The sequence below is a fragment of the Pituophis catenifer genome, unplaced genomic scaffold (assembly GCF_029215685.1).
Source record: "Pituophis catenifer annectens isolate HBS135680 unplaced genomic scaffold, rPitCat1.0.hap2 SCAF_6, whole genome shotgun sequence".
Classification (NCBI taxonomy): Eukaryota; Metazoa; Chordata; class Lepidosauria; order Squamata; family Colubridae; genus Pituophis; species Pituophis catenifer.
In genome coordinates this window covers 61079341-61097233 of record NW_027256886.1, presented here as the reverse complement: position 1 = coordinate 61097233, position 17893 = coordinate 61079341, and the positions used below count along the sequence as shown (strand labels likewise).

General features: G+C 35.8%; 1 protein-coding gene across 1 annotated transcript in view; it reads right to left on the bottom strand.

The window, feature by feature from the left end:
* Positions 1–8017: 8017 nt before the first annotated feature.
* Positions 8018–17893, bottom strand: part of MGMT (O-6-methylguanine-DNA methyltransferase) — a 164262-nt gene continuing 154386 nt past the window's right edge. Inside the window, exon 4 of the mRNA XM_070945694.1 lies at positions 8018–8223. Coding sequence (XP_070801795.1) covers positions 8092–8223 — 132 coding nt within the window. The 3' untranslated portion in view covers positions 8018–8091. The remainder of the gene's footprint in view (positions 8224–17893) is intronic.

Sequence of the window (17893 nt, the reverse complement as noted above, 5' to 3'; positions counted from 1 at the left end):
TGATTTTTATTTTCCATTTGAAGATGGGACGTCTCAAGGAACAAAATACTAAACTTAAGAAGCCCTATTTCTCCAGAGTTGTGGAGAAATCTATGTGTATGCATGTAATTTATGGAACTTATAAAGCTGCTTAAAAAGACTCTTTTTAAGAAACATATTAAAGTAAAGCTCCAGCCCCTCTGGTGAAATTATGACATCATGGGCAATGGCCTAATTTAGCCTCAAGCATGTCACAAAGGCAAAGTGCTGGCCCCTGACTGTTTTAGTAGCAGGAGTTTTCAAACTTTTTTAGGCAGTGGAATCTGCTAATTAAAAAGACAAAGAAACAAACAAACAAAACCCTAGCTCCCCTGATCAAGAAGCAAAGCTCCAATGATGGAAAATTGGTAATAAAATTAAAAAAAACCCACTGTTTATTATAAGTGCAAGATTAACATATTCAACATAGGGGAAAAAAGTAAAACTTAAATGTCACAATATCTGGGAGGTAAATGCTTTAACCAAAGAAAGCAATGTTCAATGATGTGATTCTTTTTCCTTGAATAAAGTTCAGTATTTTGAATCATTGATGTTACTTGTAAACGGAGATCATGGTCTACATGACCTCTATTTAGACTATTTCTGTGATTAGTTTTGTTGTTGTTGCAGCTTTCAAAAGCTACGTTGGTGCAAATGGTGTAAGAATTTCAGTGCTTGGCTTCTATTTGCACCATCTTCTTTGAAAAACTCCGTTCAGACATTTTATGTGATGGAATGTTGTTTGTAAATAGGAATAAATCAAATTTAATTTTAATTTCTTAAAACTTGTGCCACAAAGAGAAACAATAGCAGCATGGAAATTGTATTCATTCTTTCTGATTTCTCCCTTTTCTGTACCATATGCAATTGTAGTAGTTTGTAGTCCATAACAGGAAAAATATTCACATTGACTAAATGCAAAATATGCCTCAGCTGAGGGGTATATATTTTGGATAGGTGTTGCTAGCACATTTTTTTTATCTGTTGTGAATGCCTCACTCAAGCCACTTAAGCATTCATCTTCTTCCTGTCTGTCTGCCTTTGCAAACATGCTTCTTGTGTAAGTTAACTACAGAAGAGTCCCACTAAAAAGGGATTTGAGGCACATCGGTACAACTGTGCCCTGCAATCCTAATTTTCGTTACTAATTCCCGCATAATTCAGTCAGGCTTACTTCTAAGTAGATAAACACAGGATGCTACCTTGGTGGTTAAGCAGGCCCCTTGGAGATGTGCACATGCTTACACACCCATATCGTGGGTGGGAATAGCAAGGGACCCACTGAAACTACATTGTGCTGCTAGGCACAGGTAAAAAATATTGGAATTTGGGGAAAATAGTGAGCCATGTTTTGTGCGATGGCATATGACAAGGGAACAGTAGCTAGCTGCCTCCTCCTTGGAGGGTTTGCAAATATTGGTGATGTAGGAAGTAAGAGGGAAAACAATGCCGAGTTGGGAGTGGAAGGTGGTTTGAGATCTTTCTCTCTTGCCATTTGTTCCACAGAATCTATCCAGGTCCTCACAGAAGCTCTAGATTGGGATGATCCCACTCAATGGTGGGTTGCCCCCGGTTTGGACCAGAACCGGTAGTAAAACTGGCGAGAGGCTCTGCCTACCAACCTGGACATCATCATAGGTGATCTGCGCATACGCAGAAGCATGTGCGTGCTCCCAATGCAATCCTCTAGTAAAGGTAAGTAGAACCCACCCCGATCCCACTCTACAATACCTGGTACAACTGTGTAGCAAAAGGACGCAATGGTGGAAACATATCTACTGTTTTCTCTGCCTGGTGGTCAAGAAGGCACCCATGAAGCCATTGTGTTGCTGGTCTCACTGTAATCAACCTTGCTTGAAGATACCATGGAAGTGACTAGTCTCACTGTGATATGTAACAATGGCAGTGACTGTTGTCAGTTTTTAAAAGTGTATCTCGCTTGTAATAGCTTACATACTTGCAGTGAAAGATCAGCATGACTTAGGTTGCTGCTTTTCATTTTTAGAAACGTCATATTGTAGTGTGATATAAACCATGTGCCGTATATGATCAACGACTGATTTTTATCAAGCACCAATTAAGGAAGTAACTAAATAGCATTAAATAAGAATTTAATAAGTTATTTAAAATTAAAAATATTGATTAATAATTTACACAAAAATCTGAGTGAAGGTTTTGGTTTTTTGTGGGGCCTTTAATGAAATTAAAAAAAAAAAAACTTTAAAAGCTTGCTAATAACATCCTTTCATCAATCAAAAGCCCTGTCAGTAATATGGTGCTCTTGTCAATTTTCACCTTACCACCCAGCTACTATTTTGAAGGTTCTTATCCCGTTTCCTGCTCTAATATAGATCTTTGTCGGGCTGACTTGAAGGTGATGGAGCCCAGACCTTTTCCATCTGTCTGCATCTGGTGCCAGTTCGTCCAGAAGACTTTGGACTACTGCCCTTCATTACTTAAAGACACTTTGGTACCTGCAGTTTCTCCAGCCCTTGGCCTCCAGCTTTTAACTGCCACCTACTCATAACTTCACACAGACAAAAGGCTGGTCTGGATCAGCATTCAGCACAGGCCTTGTTTTAAATCTTACTGTCTGATAAAAGCTGATAAAAAAAAATTGATGTTAACTTCAACCGCTCAAATTCCAACTTTTAAATCAAAAGCCTTCCTAAAGAAAGGCTGTGATGTCAGAATAGCATTAGAACCTGCAAAATAGCAGACAAAAGTTAAAACAATTAAGATGTAAGACATATTTGTTCAGGAGAATAAAGAGGAGAAAATATGAAGGAACAGAAGTTTCTTGATATCAAGACGATTATGAAGATGCAGTGGCTTACCTTTTGGGTCTTTTCTTGTGGTATAAACAAGAATAGCAGCCACATTTCTTCAAACAGAGAAATATTAATTTTTCTATGTGCTGTATTCAACATATTTATTTATTACCTCAATGTATGATATTTGGAACAAAAATAACATATCCTTCTGACAAGTGCAATCTGTGTATCAATTGGATGCATCTATCCAGCTCATGTATTAATAGAAACAATAGAAAGTTCTCTCAGTAATATTTTTCCAGAGTTTGAAACTAGTTATAATAAAGTAGAAAAGAAGAAAAGGAAACATAGATTACTATTGCAATAGGTGGAAGAGGAAGGGTGGTTCAAGCTAAACCCTTTAAAGTAAAATTTCTATTTACTAAAAATATAACAAGAAATGCAACTAGCTAATAATTCAGGGGATTTTACTTTTCTGTATGATCTTTATGGTGCAATTATTCATGAAATAGTATATCAATCGTGTGAATCTCCTATTATGTTAGTTTTTAAGAAATATCTTTTTAATAGATTTTATTCTTTTAAGTAAAGAAGGGAAATGAGCTTCTAAATTAAATCTTTCACAGAATGTATGTGGAAGGTTAAAAAAAGGAATAGATATTGAAAATGAAAATACGAATTACATTTGGTTCTAATATCACAATAATTTAGTATCTATCAAAATATTATTTTAGAACAGTATTGATCCATTATATTTATGGGAACAGTTTTAATTTAGTCTTTAGCTTTTACTATGCCGATAATTTTATCATACTGACAGTAATAATCTTTTTGCAGTTCTGAATTAATATTCTTCTTAAATAGGAAATTGCAATAATATCAAGCTGATATGAGGAAAGATTTCACATATTGTTTCTCTGAATTAGGTATAATCTTTATATATCAGATTTCTCACCATTTTTCATCAGATTTCATTGCATTCTGCATAATTAACAGGAAACAAAAATTCTGATTGGAAGAAAAATGTGTTTTTGCAATTCCTCATCTTTAAAATGTTTGCTATTTTTATATTGCTATTTTCCACCATTATATAGCTCAATAGAGTTGATCAAGTGCTTTTAAGGTATGACTTGGAAATTGCAATCATTGCTATTTTTGAGGATTTTACAAACTCTGAACTGCCAATTTCTTTTATTTTAGGTAGCTACTGTAAATTACTGCTATTATCAACTCCCCCCCTCCCACACACAACCTTGTACGGTAGGGTAGATAAAAAAAAAGCCTTACCAGTGGATCACTTTGTGAGACTTGTGCATTTACAACATGTTGTAAATTTGACGGAAATTGACTGGATTGTAAAAAAAATTTTTTTTTCCTTGCATTGGATTTTATCCACATTAAATACAAGCTGAATAGTGGGAGGGAGGAAATGACCCATTGCAAAATTCAGTTTGTTCCATGGTCAAGGGCATCTATTTCATTATAAATGTAGTTCTACCAAAACAAATATTATTTCTGAATCTTTCATTATCTTAGTCTCTGGAAATGGACTAAACCAGCATGTGTTGGTATTAGATGCTGCCGAGCCAGCTGTCGTGCCTGGCTGCACTGTCTCAGTGTCAGCAGTTCAAAGCTTGACTGAATGGGAGGAAACTTGATAGGGCAGGGGAACCCTTTTCCAGGGAGAGGGAGGGAAAACCATAGCTTTCTTTCTTATTCCCAGAGGTTTTTTTTTTTCTTTTAATGTTTTGGACTTTTTTTTTTTAAGAAACTTTGAATTGTGTTTTTATAAATGTTGCAATGCTGGCCTCCTAAGTCAGTTGGGCTGAAGGTGATTTGCAAGCAAATTGCATTTTCCTGTTTTGCTTGTTTCTTTCTTGGATTTTGTGGTAGGAGTCACATCACACACAATGCCTATTTGAGCCAAGCTGCTGTTGCTGTGTTCTATGGTGGAAACCTCAGAATATATATCAAGACTTATGACAGGACAGAGAAAACCCTCGGAGGCGGAGGACAGAAAATGGCTTTTAAACTGGCAAAGCAGAGAGGCACGACTGGACCAAATAATAGCTTTGCATGTTATCTATTCCACTTCTGAATTAATATAATATGAATATGAATATGAATATGAATATGAATATAATAAATATAATATAATAATATAATAACACAATATAATGCAGACTATTTATATAATGCAATGTAATATATAGTCTAGTATGATATGCCGCAACACAATTGTGTATGCATTTAGCTCATTCTAAAGATTACGAAAGTGTCTGAAATACTATGGTTTTTTTTTTTTTTTTTTTTTTTTTGCAAGCTGCTCCTCAATTATGTTGGGCTAAGTGTTTCAGTACGGCAAGCGCTAAGTCATGCCAGATTAAAGATGTTGCACACTTATTAAGACATCATAGAAAGGCACAAGCACTTTCAGCACATGGGAAGAATGCTAAAAGCACACATGAACAGCAAGTGGATTCTTCCCTTTCTATGAAAAATCCCTAGAGGTTCTACTCTCACTACCCCCTTCATTAGTGGTCATGCCAAGTTGTAGCCTGGCCATCATTAGCAATCTCTGAAATCACAGCAAAGAAAAGCTGCTCTTCATCTTACTCAGGAACGGTAGTCTTTTTCACAGTACATATGTGAGATGAAGATAGTAGGCTTGTAATACTACCAGACAGCTAATTCCTGAGGCAGACGGTCTGAAGCACTGCAAATAAGGCAGCTAGGAGATTTCAACTTGGCTGTTCATTTTCAAATTCATTCTTAAACAGCAGGGAAAAAAAAAAGTAGTGAATGAGTTTCTCCTAAACACATTGTAGAAGACATGAATCTAAATTCTTGTGTGCTACAGTGCCCTCTGTTGGAACACATGCTGACAAAAGGATAAACGGCTTGGCCTACAATAGCAAAACAAATATTGAGATACCAGCTCGTGAAAATGTGTTAGTCAGCCAACAAAATCTTTATCTTCATGCAAATGAATTTTTATCATTCTTTTAAATGCTTCACCTCTAACCCACACTAATACTTTTTAGTGATCGCTTAACTAAATGTGAATTTTCTGAGTTATTTCTTTTAAGTTTTTCTGATTGTTTTTCTTCTCCTGGGCAATTTTTTTTCACAGAACAACTCATCCTATAAATAGGGCAATGTGTACAAGACACAGAGCCAAGATGATGCGCTCAAATTTTTGTAACTGGATGAGGTACTGATTATATCCAAATGAATTCAGTGGAAAGGAATTAACTTGGCTAAGTCTTTTAGTATCAGAAGAAGGAAAAAGAGGTCACATTAGATTGAGTTCTTCAAATGCTGACACAGAAGGCATCTCAACCAAGAGAGGTTCTAAATATTCCACAGGATTCCCATTTATAGAACTCTCTTGAGATACCTCAAAGACAAGGCAAACCACAGAGAAATTCAGGGCAAGGTTTTTTTGCCTGACAGACAAAACAAGGGTCTGGACTGTAACATGGCTGATAAACCTGGTTTCAAATCATCTGCAGTTTCGTTTTGTTCTTCCCCAAACAGCAATATTTATATTTTCTGGTTTCTTACCATACTGTTTAAGAAAAACATAAGAGCAAAAAGAAAAAGAGAAAAACCTTTTAAAAGAAGCATGACCTACTCATTTTTTGAGAAGAGGAAAGAAATATTGCAATTGAAAAATTTGCTTCCCCACATCACTGTCCTTAAAAAAGAAAAAAGAAACCTTACAGAAGTCAGCATCTGTGATTCTCTTTGGCACATATTCACACATTAAGACTCTCCCATTCCACCCCCAAGAAAGAATACACTCTCTATGTACATATTATAAGGTTATATTTTTATCTTGGGCTTTTGGTGACACACACAAACCACTTGAGTCTTGCTTTCATGGTTTATATTGCCACCAGAAACTCTTGATAAAATATAGCCTTATATTGTACAATAGGGTATAGTTTATTTTCTCAGGATATTATATACAGTATTTTATTTATACATACAGACAATGTGTACATGCATAACGGGTTTTAGTAAAATAATTCTAACATCTGAATAACACTACATTAATGTAATAACACCACACAATAATTTTTGTTAGCAGCACGCTTTCCCTCAAGAATGTAATAAAAACATAAAAATCGGTATTTTCATGTTATGATTTATGAATCCCATACAGCAGTGAAAATTTCAGTTTCTTGTGGTTTGTAATATTTTACTCTCACAGAGTTCTTTTTAAATAACTAGAAATTTTAGCTTCAATATCCTTTGGCTGAATGTATTTTTTTCTGGTTGGCTTTATATGTTTACTGTAATGTGTAGCTTTTGATTCTTCTCATATTGTATGACACATTTCCACATAGGAAAGGGAATCAAGCAAATGCTAAGCAAAAAAGACATCAGGACTACAATGAGACAGAAATATACTTCTAAATGGCAGCCAAAGATATCTGTTATCTTTAACTAGGTTGCATAATTGTATTAAAACCATGCGGTTAAACTTCTCATCAAAATGTATTTTTCTGCCTACATCAAGCCTTGCTAAGGGAGACTAAGTATTTTTATTCGCATCTCCTAAAGCATCTAAAAAAAAAAAAAAAAACCTCCTGTGAATAGGCAATTCAATAGCTGTTTCCTTTTGAATGGCTCTTCGGGTGTGTTTCATTAATAACTGTTTACGTAAAACATCATTTCAACAGTTCAAACATCAAAGAAAACAGGGGAATCTTGGGCAGCGTGCCTGGCAGAGGTACAAGCTTTTCAATCTGGACAAATACAAATCCAGGCAGGAACAGTGGGAGAGGGAGGTGTCTGTGTGTGCCTGTGCGTGTGTTTGTGTGTAAGCTCCTGCCTTTAATTTTGTTCTCCGAATGCACGCAAAGGCAGTAGATTCCCGGTTGTCCCCTCTGCAAGCCAGATGCTTCCTTAGAGGGGCAGTTCCATCGAACATTTGCCATGTCCCTCCCACTCCCTTATCCTTGCTTTAATGGACATTAAAAATAGAACAAAACAGCACCAGAGATGGGAACAAAATACATGCACAACAGGCTCAGTCCGCTGTACTCATTCTGCTGCAAAATGTAAAAACAAGAAAGGGCATACAAGCTGTATCCCCTAGGACACATTCAGCTTTTTTAATATAGTAGTGCCACCACACATTTCGCTTCGGATGTTGTATTATATTTATATGTCACTCAAATATTTACCGTTTCCCTGAATTCTACTGTGTGTTTGGAAAGCTTGTTATAAGCGAAGTATCTTTGGTGATGTGCTGGTTTCACTCTGTAACAGCTGTACCTGAACTGCATCAATATGTTAACTTTTCCTTCTGAAGCTTCTCATGTGACAAAAGCCACTCTTTCAGATGACTTCCTCCCGTGTAGTTGCCAGGCTGTCCACTGCTGCAAATCACTCGGTGGCACGGTATTATAATAGGGATCTTTGAAGGAAAACATCAAGACACAGAAAATAAGGCTTCCGTAAAAATCCTTTCCTCCAACCCCATTTTTTCCCCTTAGAAATGACATTCATGTGGTCAACATTCCTGTCCCTTTCTTAACACCATCCTTATCCTGCAGACAGAGTTTGCATGTGTATGTTTCTGTATATTTATATTTATTTTGTGTGTGTGTGTGGGAGAGAGAGAGAGAAAGTGTGTGTGTGTGTGAGAGAGAGAAAGAGAGAGAGAGAAAGAGAGAGTTCAATGGAACAACAACAACAACAAAAAAGCATCCAATGACAGAATGCTGATATATGCATCTATCTATACCTATGACCTGATTATTCTTTGTTCTGATCTCTCCTTTTGGTCCATCCTCATGTTCAGTTTTCTAAACATTACAGAATACGGATAGAGAGATTGGCAAAGAAGAAAATTGAACTTTTCTAGTTAGTCTTCAGTATAAAACACATTGAACTGATTTAGGGAAACCATCTAAAAAATAAAATCACATATAACAAAAACTGAAATGACTTCCTAGAATTAATTGATAAAATATCATCAGATATAAATGAAACTGCATCTCCAAAGTCTTAAATAAATCAAATGAGGAAATTGCTAATTTTTTGATAAAAATGTACACCTTATTACTAAATTATTTTCCTAGTGGAGATATTGTTCAGCAACCAATATAGCCTTCATGTTTAGAAAAGTGGTTTGGATCTGAACAGAAAAAGGGAATCCATAAATTATTTTGCTTCCAGTTGGTGTTGATAACTAATTAAAAATATTGTGAATATTACTATTAAAATTACACAGAATTACCACTTCTGAGCACAAAGTGGTTTGACTTCACAGTCTCCTTCTCTTTTGAAAGTTATTTGAAGGCATTAATAAGCAGATGGCAAAGAAATTTAGAAGACATTCTATTAGCCAGATCCAACACTTAGAGGATAAAATGACTTGCTGATCAGTTTGGCAAAGTAGAAATTGGCAATTCTCATATTAGATAAAGTAAGGAGAGAATAGATCATAGATCAATAATAGAGTATCAACACTGAAATTTTTAATGAAAAATACTTGTTGGGACAGTTATTCCTCAAGCTGGTCAACTTCACTGGATGACTTTAAATGAGTGAAGATGGTGAAAACTCAAGTAGAATGGGGAAGTGGGAAAATCAGGGCATGGGAAAACAATTCTATAATACGTATAAAGTAAGTAAACTGATACTAAGAGGATCTGAACTTGTAGGGTTTATACAGGAAGGCAATTTAAGATCTTATGATGAATAGCTTAATTAAATCAACAACTTTGTGCAAGGCAGCAATGAAAATGGCCAATTCCATGCAAGGAATGGTTAAGAATAGGATTTTAAAAAAATTATTACCATGCCTTTATATGAATCTAACCCCTAGCTGAATTCAGATAGCATGGCAAATTAAGAACCATGGTGGTATGGTGATTAGAATGTAGTATTGCAGGCTAACGATGTCTGCAACCAGGAGTTCAATCCTGAATGGGTCAAGGTTGATTCAGCCTTCCATCCTTTTGAGGTTGGTAAAATGAGGATCCAGATTGTTGGGGGCAAAATGCTGACATTGCACCACTCATAGATGCTGTAAAGCATTATGGAGTGGAATGTAAGTCTCTACTCTCTTCCCTCTTCCGACCCTCTGGAATGGGTTACCCACTGGGCTCCGGATGGCCCCCGACCTCCGCACTTTCCACGCCGACCTGAAGACATGGCTTTTTCAGCAAATTCCCTGATCTGCTGCAAGGTTTTAATTGTCTGGGGATTTTAAATGGGTTTGTTTTAGCATTGTTTTATTGTTATGCTGTTTTTATTGTGTGAGCCGCCCCGAGTCCTATGGGAGAAGGGCGGCATATAAATTTGATAAAATAAGTAAATAAATAAATATTGCTATTGCTAAGCGCTAAGTTTCTGGTTGAATCATTTCACTAATATCCTGTATGTTTGTAAAATGCATGAAAGTAGCAACAAAAGTTTTTTTTGATAACTATCCATATAAAGAGAGGATGGAAAGTGTAATGCTTTACAATTTAGAAAATCTGAACATGATACAGAATTTTTAAAATTACAATACATACCATGAAAAAATGGATATATTATTCTTTCCCTTTTTTTTGAATATTAGAACTTGGGGTCATAGCCAATAAAATTGACTGATAGTGTATCAAGGGCAGATGAAAGAATTGCATAGATGAATCAAGGAATGCTATAATTAAAATATGTTTATGATCATTGGTTTTAGATGACAATAACAGGATTATTATTGGTTGATAGTCATGGTTCTTAGAGATCTGAAGAGTCTACGAACCAAGGGTCTCTATGGTCTTACTGAACTTGAGAGTTAAACTCATACAAACATGTGGATGGATGCACACTCACGAATTTTCTTTTCTTTAAGATATTTTGGCTTTGTCACTGGATTTTAATGTATGTCTTTTATTTATTTTACAAACAAGAGAGAGAGGGAGAGAAGGACAGAGACTGCAAGCTTTCTCAAATTTGCTTACATTTTATTTTATGAGGGCTAAAGGAAAATATGTCGGGTCATTTGCTAATGGGTTTTTTTCCATATTCTTTTACATGTGGTTAATATCCCAGATTATATCCCAAGAAATATTTGGATATTGACTCCAAATATCTCAGTAATTTTAAAGAATCTATAAAGTTAAACATTGGGAAAGGAAATATTTGTGTTCTTTCCTTTATAACGTGTAATATCAGAAACCAAGTACTTAACATGTAAACCTGAAGCACAGTGGCTATTAAGAAGTGCAGTACTAAATCAGACAAGAGGCCAATTTGTTCCAAAAAGCTATGATTAAGCTTGAAAGTAGGATATGAGTACAATAGCTAGTTCAGGCTTGAGTTCCCCAGTGGCTGTTAGCAAGAGAGATGCTGCCTTTGATACTGGAGAAATTACATAGGCTTCATGATTAACCTAACATATAGTATAGAACAGATATAACAGATAACACCTAATATGACATATAGCATGGCATAACAATTTTATCTCAGTCATAAACCAGCATAATCTTCATGATTAGCAATTTTATTCTCCATGGATCTGTCTAATCCTTTTAAAAAAGTGTCAGTGGCCATCAATGCTTGGCAGTAGCAAATTCCAACTTTTACTACAAATCACATGAAGAAGCATTTCTTTTTATCTATCCAGAAATTTCCACTCTTATATAGTATAATAAAAGATATAGAAACCTTTTTTTCCCTATTGATGTTCTTCACACCATGCCTAAATTTGTAGGAGTCTACCATATCATTCCACCCCAGCCATCCTCCAGTACACTAAAAAATAGCATAGTCAGTTACTGGAACATTGTGCTTTTCCCCAGGATCATTAATAACTTCTTATTTCAGAAGAAAAATGCTTGAAAATGGAGGAAACACCTCTCTTGAGTTAGCCCATTTGGGGGGGGGAATACAAACTCTTTGAGACAACACAACCTATTTTGCACACGCCTATATTTATCTATTTTCCAATCAAATAAATGATGTATGTTTTTACCCTTCCACATATAGATTTTCTTCAGGCCCTTGATCGTATACTTATTCTTTTATTAATCTTTTTCAAAACAACGATATAATTTTTAAAATGATCACATATTTTCCAGGTGCTATAATACATTATTAAAATAGAAAGATTATGAGATTGTCTGTATTATTTTTAGTGTTTTGAAGGATAACCCTAAAAGGAATTTGCAAAGTCAAAGGACCTTTTCTAGTCAATCATCATCATCAGAACATATTTAAAATTCAAATTGACCCAAAGTCCATCAGTGCATTTACTTTGATTGGCGGCCATCGCGGCTGCTTACTTGTAAAAGCCATATTTATATTGCACAAAATTTCCAAGATTCATTTAATTCCCAGTTCCAGTTTTTTAGATGTTGTACCACAATGGCTAGTTTAGTAATCAATTGTAGCAACATATTAAGGCTACTCCTTAATAAAACAGAATCTGATAGACTAATATAGACATATAGAGAAGTCCTGATTCCTTGTGAACTACCTGAAGTGAGGACAAGCAAAGTTTCTTCATTGGTTATTCCTGGGCTACAAAACTCCTTTCTCCTGAAGTCATGGGTGGCCTCAACCCTTCTTGCTTTTAGGAAGCAAATAAAAGTAGTACTATTTTTTTATTGTAGAGCTTAATTGTGTCTGGACCTCTATCATAGCATTTTGTGCTATATTGCACAGAAGGGAATATTGTATGGGTTGTGTGGCTTATTTCCTAGTGTCTGTATGGATTTGGGTAGCCTGAAAATGCTTTCTATAAATATTTTTTTAAAAGACAAATCTCAGATGCCAACTGGTTTTGTGATTTATCTGTTATGTATTTGATGATAAACATTATGAATGAAGGTGAATATACGTGTCCCAGGATAATATTGCAGGATCCAATCTGGGCCAGTCAATCCCCAGGACCAGAAGTTTTGTCTTCTGAGCTTTCAGTCTCATGCTGGAGCCCATCTTCAAGGAATTTCTCTATAGCTAGCTTCTTCTAGAGAGAAGTTCCCTGAAGATGGGCTCCAGCAAAAGTTTGAAAGCTTGGAAGACAAAACCTTTGGTACCAGTGACCGACCCAGATTGGATTCTGTGACAAACATTATTTTTGTCATTTACTAGTTGTTTCTTTTTTTCAGGCACCTTTCCCAAAAGTATTAATTTAGATCAGGTTCTGCCCTGTATTCCTATAAGAATGCCTAATGTAAATAATTAGCTCAATTTCTTTCAACATCCTTAACCTTTTAAAAATACACTGTTGAACTTCCTTCTCATTTAATTCTAAAAAAAGGATTCCTCCATTAATAATATGAATAGCAGCTGTTAGGTGAACAAGGACAACTTGGCCCACCTCCTTAAGAGATTAGTGCCCTCCCTGTCACTACCAAAAGTGTAGGAGAAAGCCAACGCTTAACAATTTGTTCTTCTACTAATTGTTGCTAGACAGATCTGGCATCATCTGGCTCTCTATCTAGTTTCCTAGTTTCTACTATATCATTTACTATTATTGACAAAAAATATTGTTGTCCATATTGTTATACTCAGACTCTTCTTAACTTCTCAATTATTTTTGACTGGCGTAGTAATTTTGATGTAAAAAATTGAACTGAGCTAGGGAACAAAAAAAGAACAAAACAGCTAGCATAAGAAACACTCGTAGGAAAGCTACCAGTAGATTTATTGAGTATCTGAAATTGTACTTCACACTGTCATGTGTTTGAAGATACAAGTTTGCTGCCATCACAAGAAGTTTAGTTTTGCAATGAATAAAACACTGGATAAAGGTCAAGTGTCAGGGAAAAGCTTTTTTAAAAAAGCTACATCATTTTGCCAATTACTTTTTGCATTGAAAGCTTGGGATACCCACCCCCAGTAATCATATATATTTACAGCAACTTCTGAATGTCTTTGCAGTGATTTTTCAGCATTACAAGGTTCAACAGGTATATCTCAGTCAGTAATAATTAAAAAAAAAAAGAACAACCCAGTCTGATTTTCATGACAACTACTTTTCAAATTATGTAACTGTGTAAATGTTCCTACAATCTCATAACTTATTTGTAGGTTGGTTAATGATTCTTCCCGAGTCCTGACTCTAAATGAGTTTTGTCTTATATGGTTCAATTCTGTCTTTTGGAAGACTGTTGTACAAACTTTTCTGATGAATCTATCTCTCCTGAAAATATTCTTCCTGATTTTCAGAATGAAAACTAATTCTTTTGAAAGAAGGTATGTACAGTGAAATAAAAACTGAGAGTAATTTATAAAAAAATAGAATAAGGGACATTACGTACATGCTATGCTCAGATAGAATGCTATCTGAGATTCATGTATGTATGTTTTCTGATACAGGCATTTTTATAGGAGCATACTCTTTACAAGTTATAATAAAAAAAAGGTTTTAATGCTGGGAAAGGCAGAAGAAAAAAAGAAAAAGAGGGTGATCAGCAGCAAGTTGGATAGACTTAGTTATAGCAATATGTTCTTGCAGGATCTGAAAGACAAGGGTTGGGAGATCATCATGGAGAAAATATATTTAGGTGGTTGCTAGGAGTTGAAAATGACCTGATGGCAGATAATCAGTCAATGTCCTTGTGAAGGCAGGATTTTGACTCCACAAATTGTATCTTCTTAAAATGTCATGGAATAGGGGTATTCGTGGTATTTCCCGTTCCCCTTATTATCAAGGTGCCAGATTTTTCTTATCAAGTGTTTTTCTATATACAGGTAGTCCTCAACGTACGACTACAATTGAGCCCCAAATTTCTGTTGTTAAATGAGACATTTGTTAAGTGAATTGTGCCCCACTTTATGACTTTTCGTGCCACAGTTGTTAATTTATCACTGCAGTTGATAAATTAGTAATCCAGTTGTTAAGTCTGGCTTCCCCATTGACTTTGCTTGTCAGGTCACAAAAGATGATCACAGTGGGTGATAAATATAACCATGAACTAAGGACATAAATATGAACTAGTTGCCAAGCATCTGAGTTTTGATCACCTGATCATGGGGATGCTGCAAAGGTCGTAAATGGGAAAAATGGTGTCACATTTTTCAGTGCTGTTGTAACGTTGAATAGTTGTAAGTCAAGGACTACCCATATTATTATTATTGGAACTATAATTCCTCATATGTCTGCTTTTGGGTAGGAACTGACCAAGTAGAAGACATGACAATGGATCAGACATAGTTTAGCAGGTGCATCTGTTCCACCATTGTTTAATTTTAGTTTCCTCATATGTTCTAACTATTCTTCTATATTTTGCTAAGCTCTGAAATAATACTAGGTAAATAAATTATTTGGATATCATTGCTAAAATTTGTAGTATTTGTGTCTGAAAGGTTCACAAATTCTGTTAGGTGGTTAAAGCTATAATGTTTTATACTTTTATGTTAGTAATGCTAACCCTTAGTTGTTTGTTATATTTTATGGTTTACAATTGATTTTGCTTTGCTGATTATCTCTAGTCACTTAGAATTTTTATTTATTTAAATAGGGTTTTATAATTTTATTTTACCTTTTATGTTGTATATTGCTACAACATAGCTTTTGTAGTCTTACTGTTAAGACTAACTACAATTTCTATATATAGTTCTTAGTTCTGTAGCATTTTATAGTTTTGTGTTTGCAATTTTATATTAGTCATTCCTTATACTGTATTTTATATTCAAGGGGATCAGGCCCCAACCTTTGCAGCTTGGTAGCCCAATTAGGAGAGGGGCTCAACTCGCACAAGCGGTGGGCCAGCGTGCATGTGCGTGCAAATGCAACTTGATTGCACATTGAGCTGTGTGCACATGTGCGCTGGTTCGCCGCTCGTGTGAGCTGAATAATACACATGCTTGCACCAGTCCACCATTCGTGCGGCCCTGTTGTAAATAGGCTGCACCCTGGTAGTGGGCTGAAGCCTGGGGTTGGGGACCCCTGTTCTAGGCCATTACAACTAGAATGATCATAAACTCTTATATTTCTATATTAACTTATGCTGATCAATGATCCAAATAAAGATTAATAAATATCCCAAGCTTGATAAATTAGCATTTTAAACTACATATTTTTAATGTTTAGGACTATCACATTTTAAAAGGAAGATGGTAAACCTAGATTATTATTTTATGGAAAAAAATTGACATAAGAAAATACTCAGAAGAATGTGGGACTATAACTTCCCACTAAATCACAGATAGCTATCTTTAAACAAACAAAACAAAACAAAAACACTATTTTAAAAAGTTTTGACAAAGACATCTTTCATGTCTACAACTCAGATACTCTTTTTTATTATGACAAGGATGAAGAAAGTTTTTGGAGTGCTGTTCACATATATTTTAAACACTATTTTCTTGTCTATGGAGTTGTCCATCAAGAGGATGGCAAAACAATCAAGACAGCAGCTTGATCAAAGCCCCACCCTGTATTTACACGCATCGTACCTATGGAGTACGATGGGGGTACAAGTGAAAAAGGGACAGGCTTAGATTGTGTGGTTACACTGTTAACTTCTTTGATCCCACCTCCCCCCCCCCACACACCTCCCTGGTTTCCCTACTTATTCTTCAAACATTATAATAGGTGGCATATTTACAGTATTACATCAGTGAAGGAGGTGGGAAAGGAAAAGTATTGGTGCCATTATTTGGCGGTTTGTCACTGAAGTTCAATGGCACATTCTTGGGTGCATCTGGGTTCAGCTACAAAAAAGGGGCAGGGGGACACAGGCAACCTGACATCTGTGATATGCCCACTTACATGTGGACGAAGTTTCAATTGTACTTGTATTGTATAGGGGAGGAATCTTGCACCAGACATAGGCTATAAGAAAATGAATGAATCCTTGTGCGCCACAGAGATTTTTAAAAAATGCACTACATTATGTTTGCAATATAAGAGTATTGATCACCATCTCATTTTGCTTTAATTGTGGTGACAATATTTAGCCAACTTAAAGAAGAAAATAAAATAAATGAAATGAAATGCACTAAAATTTTATTAGAGCCCTGAGGTTACTTCAGAAGGAAAACAGTGCCAGCAACCTCTGCTTTAGAGCTTCAGTTGCATTTAATGCATTTTTATCAATAACTCAGCAGTTCATATTACTACAACTCCATTGAAATTTTCATGCTGGGAAATCTAATTCATCCAATACACGAATCCATCACTTACATGCCTCTTTCTCAAATGCTACACAACTTCCAACCCCCTAGATTTGTATCTAAAACAAAAACAAAACCATGGAGGGGTCTTTCGATCAATAATGGAATCCCTCTGATTCTGGTACCAGCTGAATATTTTCTCCAACTTCGCTTTTGTTCTTCTGGGTTAGAGTCACACAAGGGAGAGGGTTTGTTTTCACTTGCAGCCTCATCAATACCTAAATCCTGGTGAACAAGTGACACTGAGAAGCTGTAATCAATAGCTCCCTCTGCGTTTTTTCTTCTGGTCAAATGGTTCAGCACTACTGACAGGCCTGACACTTAGAACATGATGCTAAATCTTTATCAACAGCCAGCTAGGTGACTGGCAGAACTACACTCGGGGTGGTCATTAACGCTCATGGCAATCTGTGAATAAACTAACTCCTCAATAATGTGTTTGTTTAGAAAAAGGTGAGGAAAAAAAAAATACTCCCTGCACACTGTATTGATTGCTTTTGAACGGCATTTAGCAATTTCAGTCTGAGGATGGGAACACAATGTTGTACAACGCTGATGCTCCGCTTGTTAGGGGTTTTCAATTTGATACAGAGAAAAATTGACCATCCTATTATACTGGCTGATAAACTGGATGGTTACAGAAAGCTGCCAAACTGTCAGAAACAGATCAGTGAGGCCATAATAGAAACAGCTGAAACATCAAGTCATAACACACAACAGAAATTGCACTTAGCAAAAAATAATGTTTTGGCTTGCTCGTGTCCTATTGCTTTTCCTGCCCCTGCTCTCTAATACAAACGAATACTGTAATATGAACCAGCGTGAGTTCCAGTTTATGGCCAGCCACCTAAGGAATTAATGCACAAGTAGGTTTATGTGCCTAGCACATTCCAAATCAATGCTTCACTCTCTTCCCCTAACTGCACAATTACTCCATTCAGCCTTGAATGTTTGGAACATTTTGA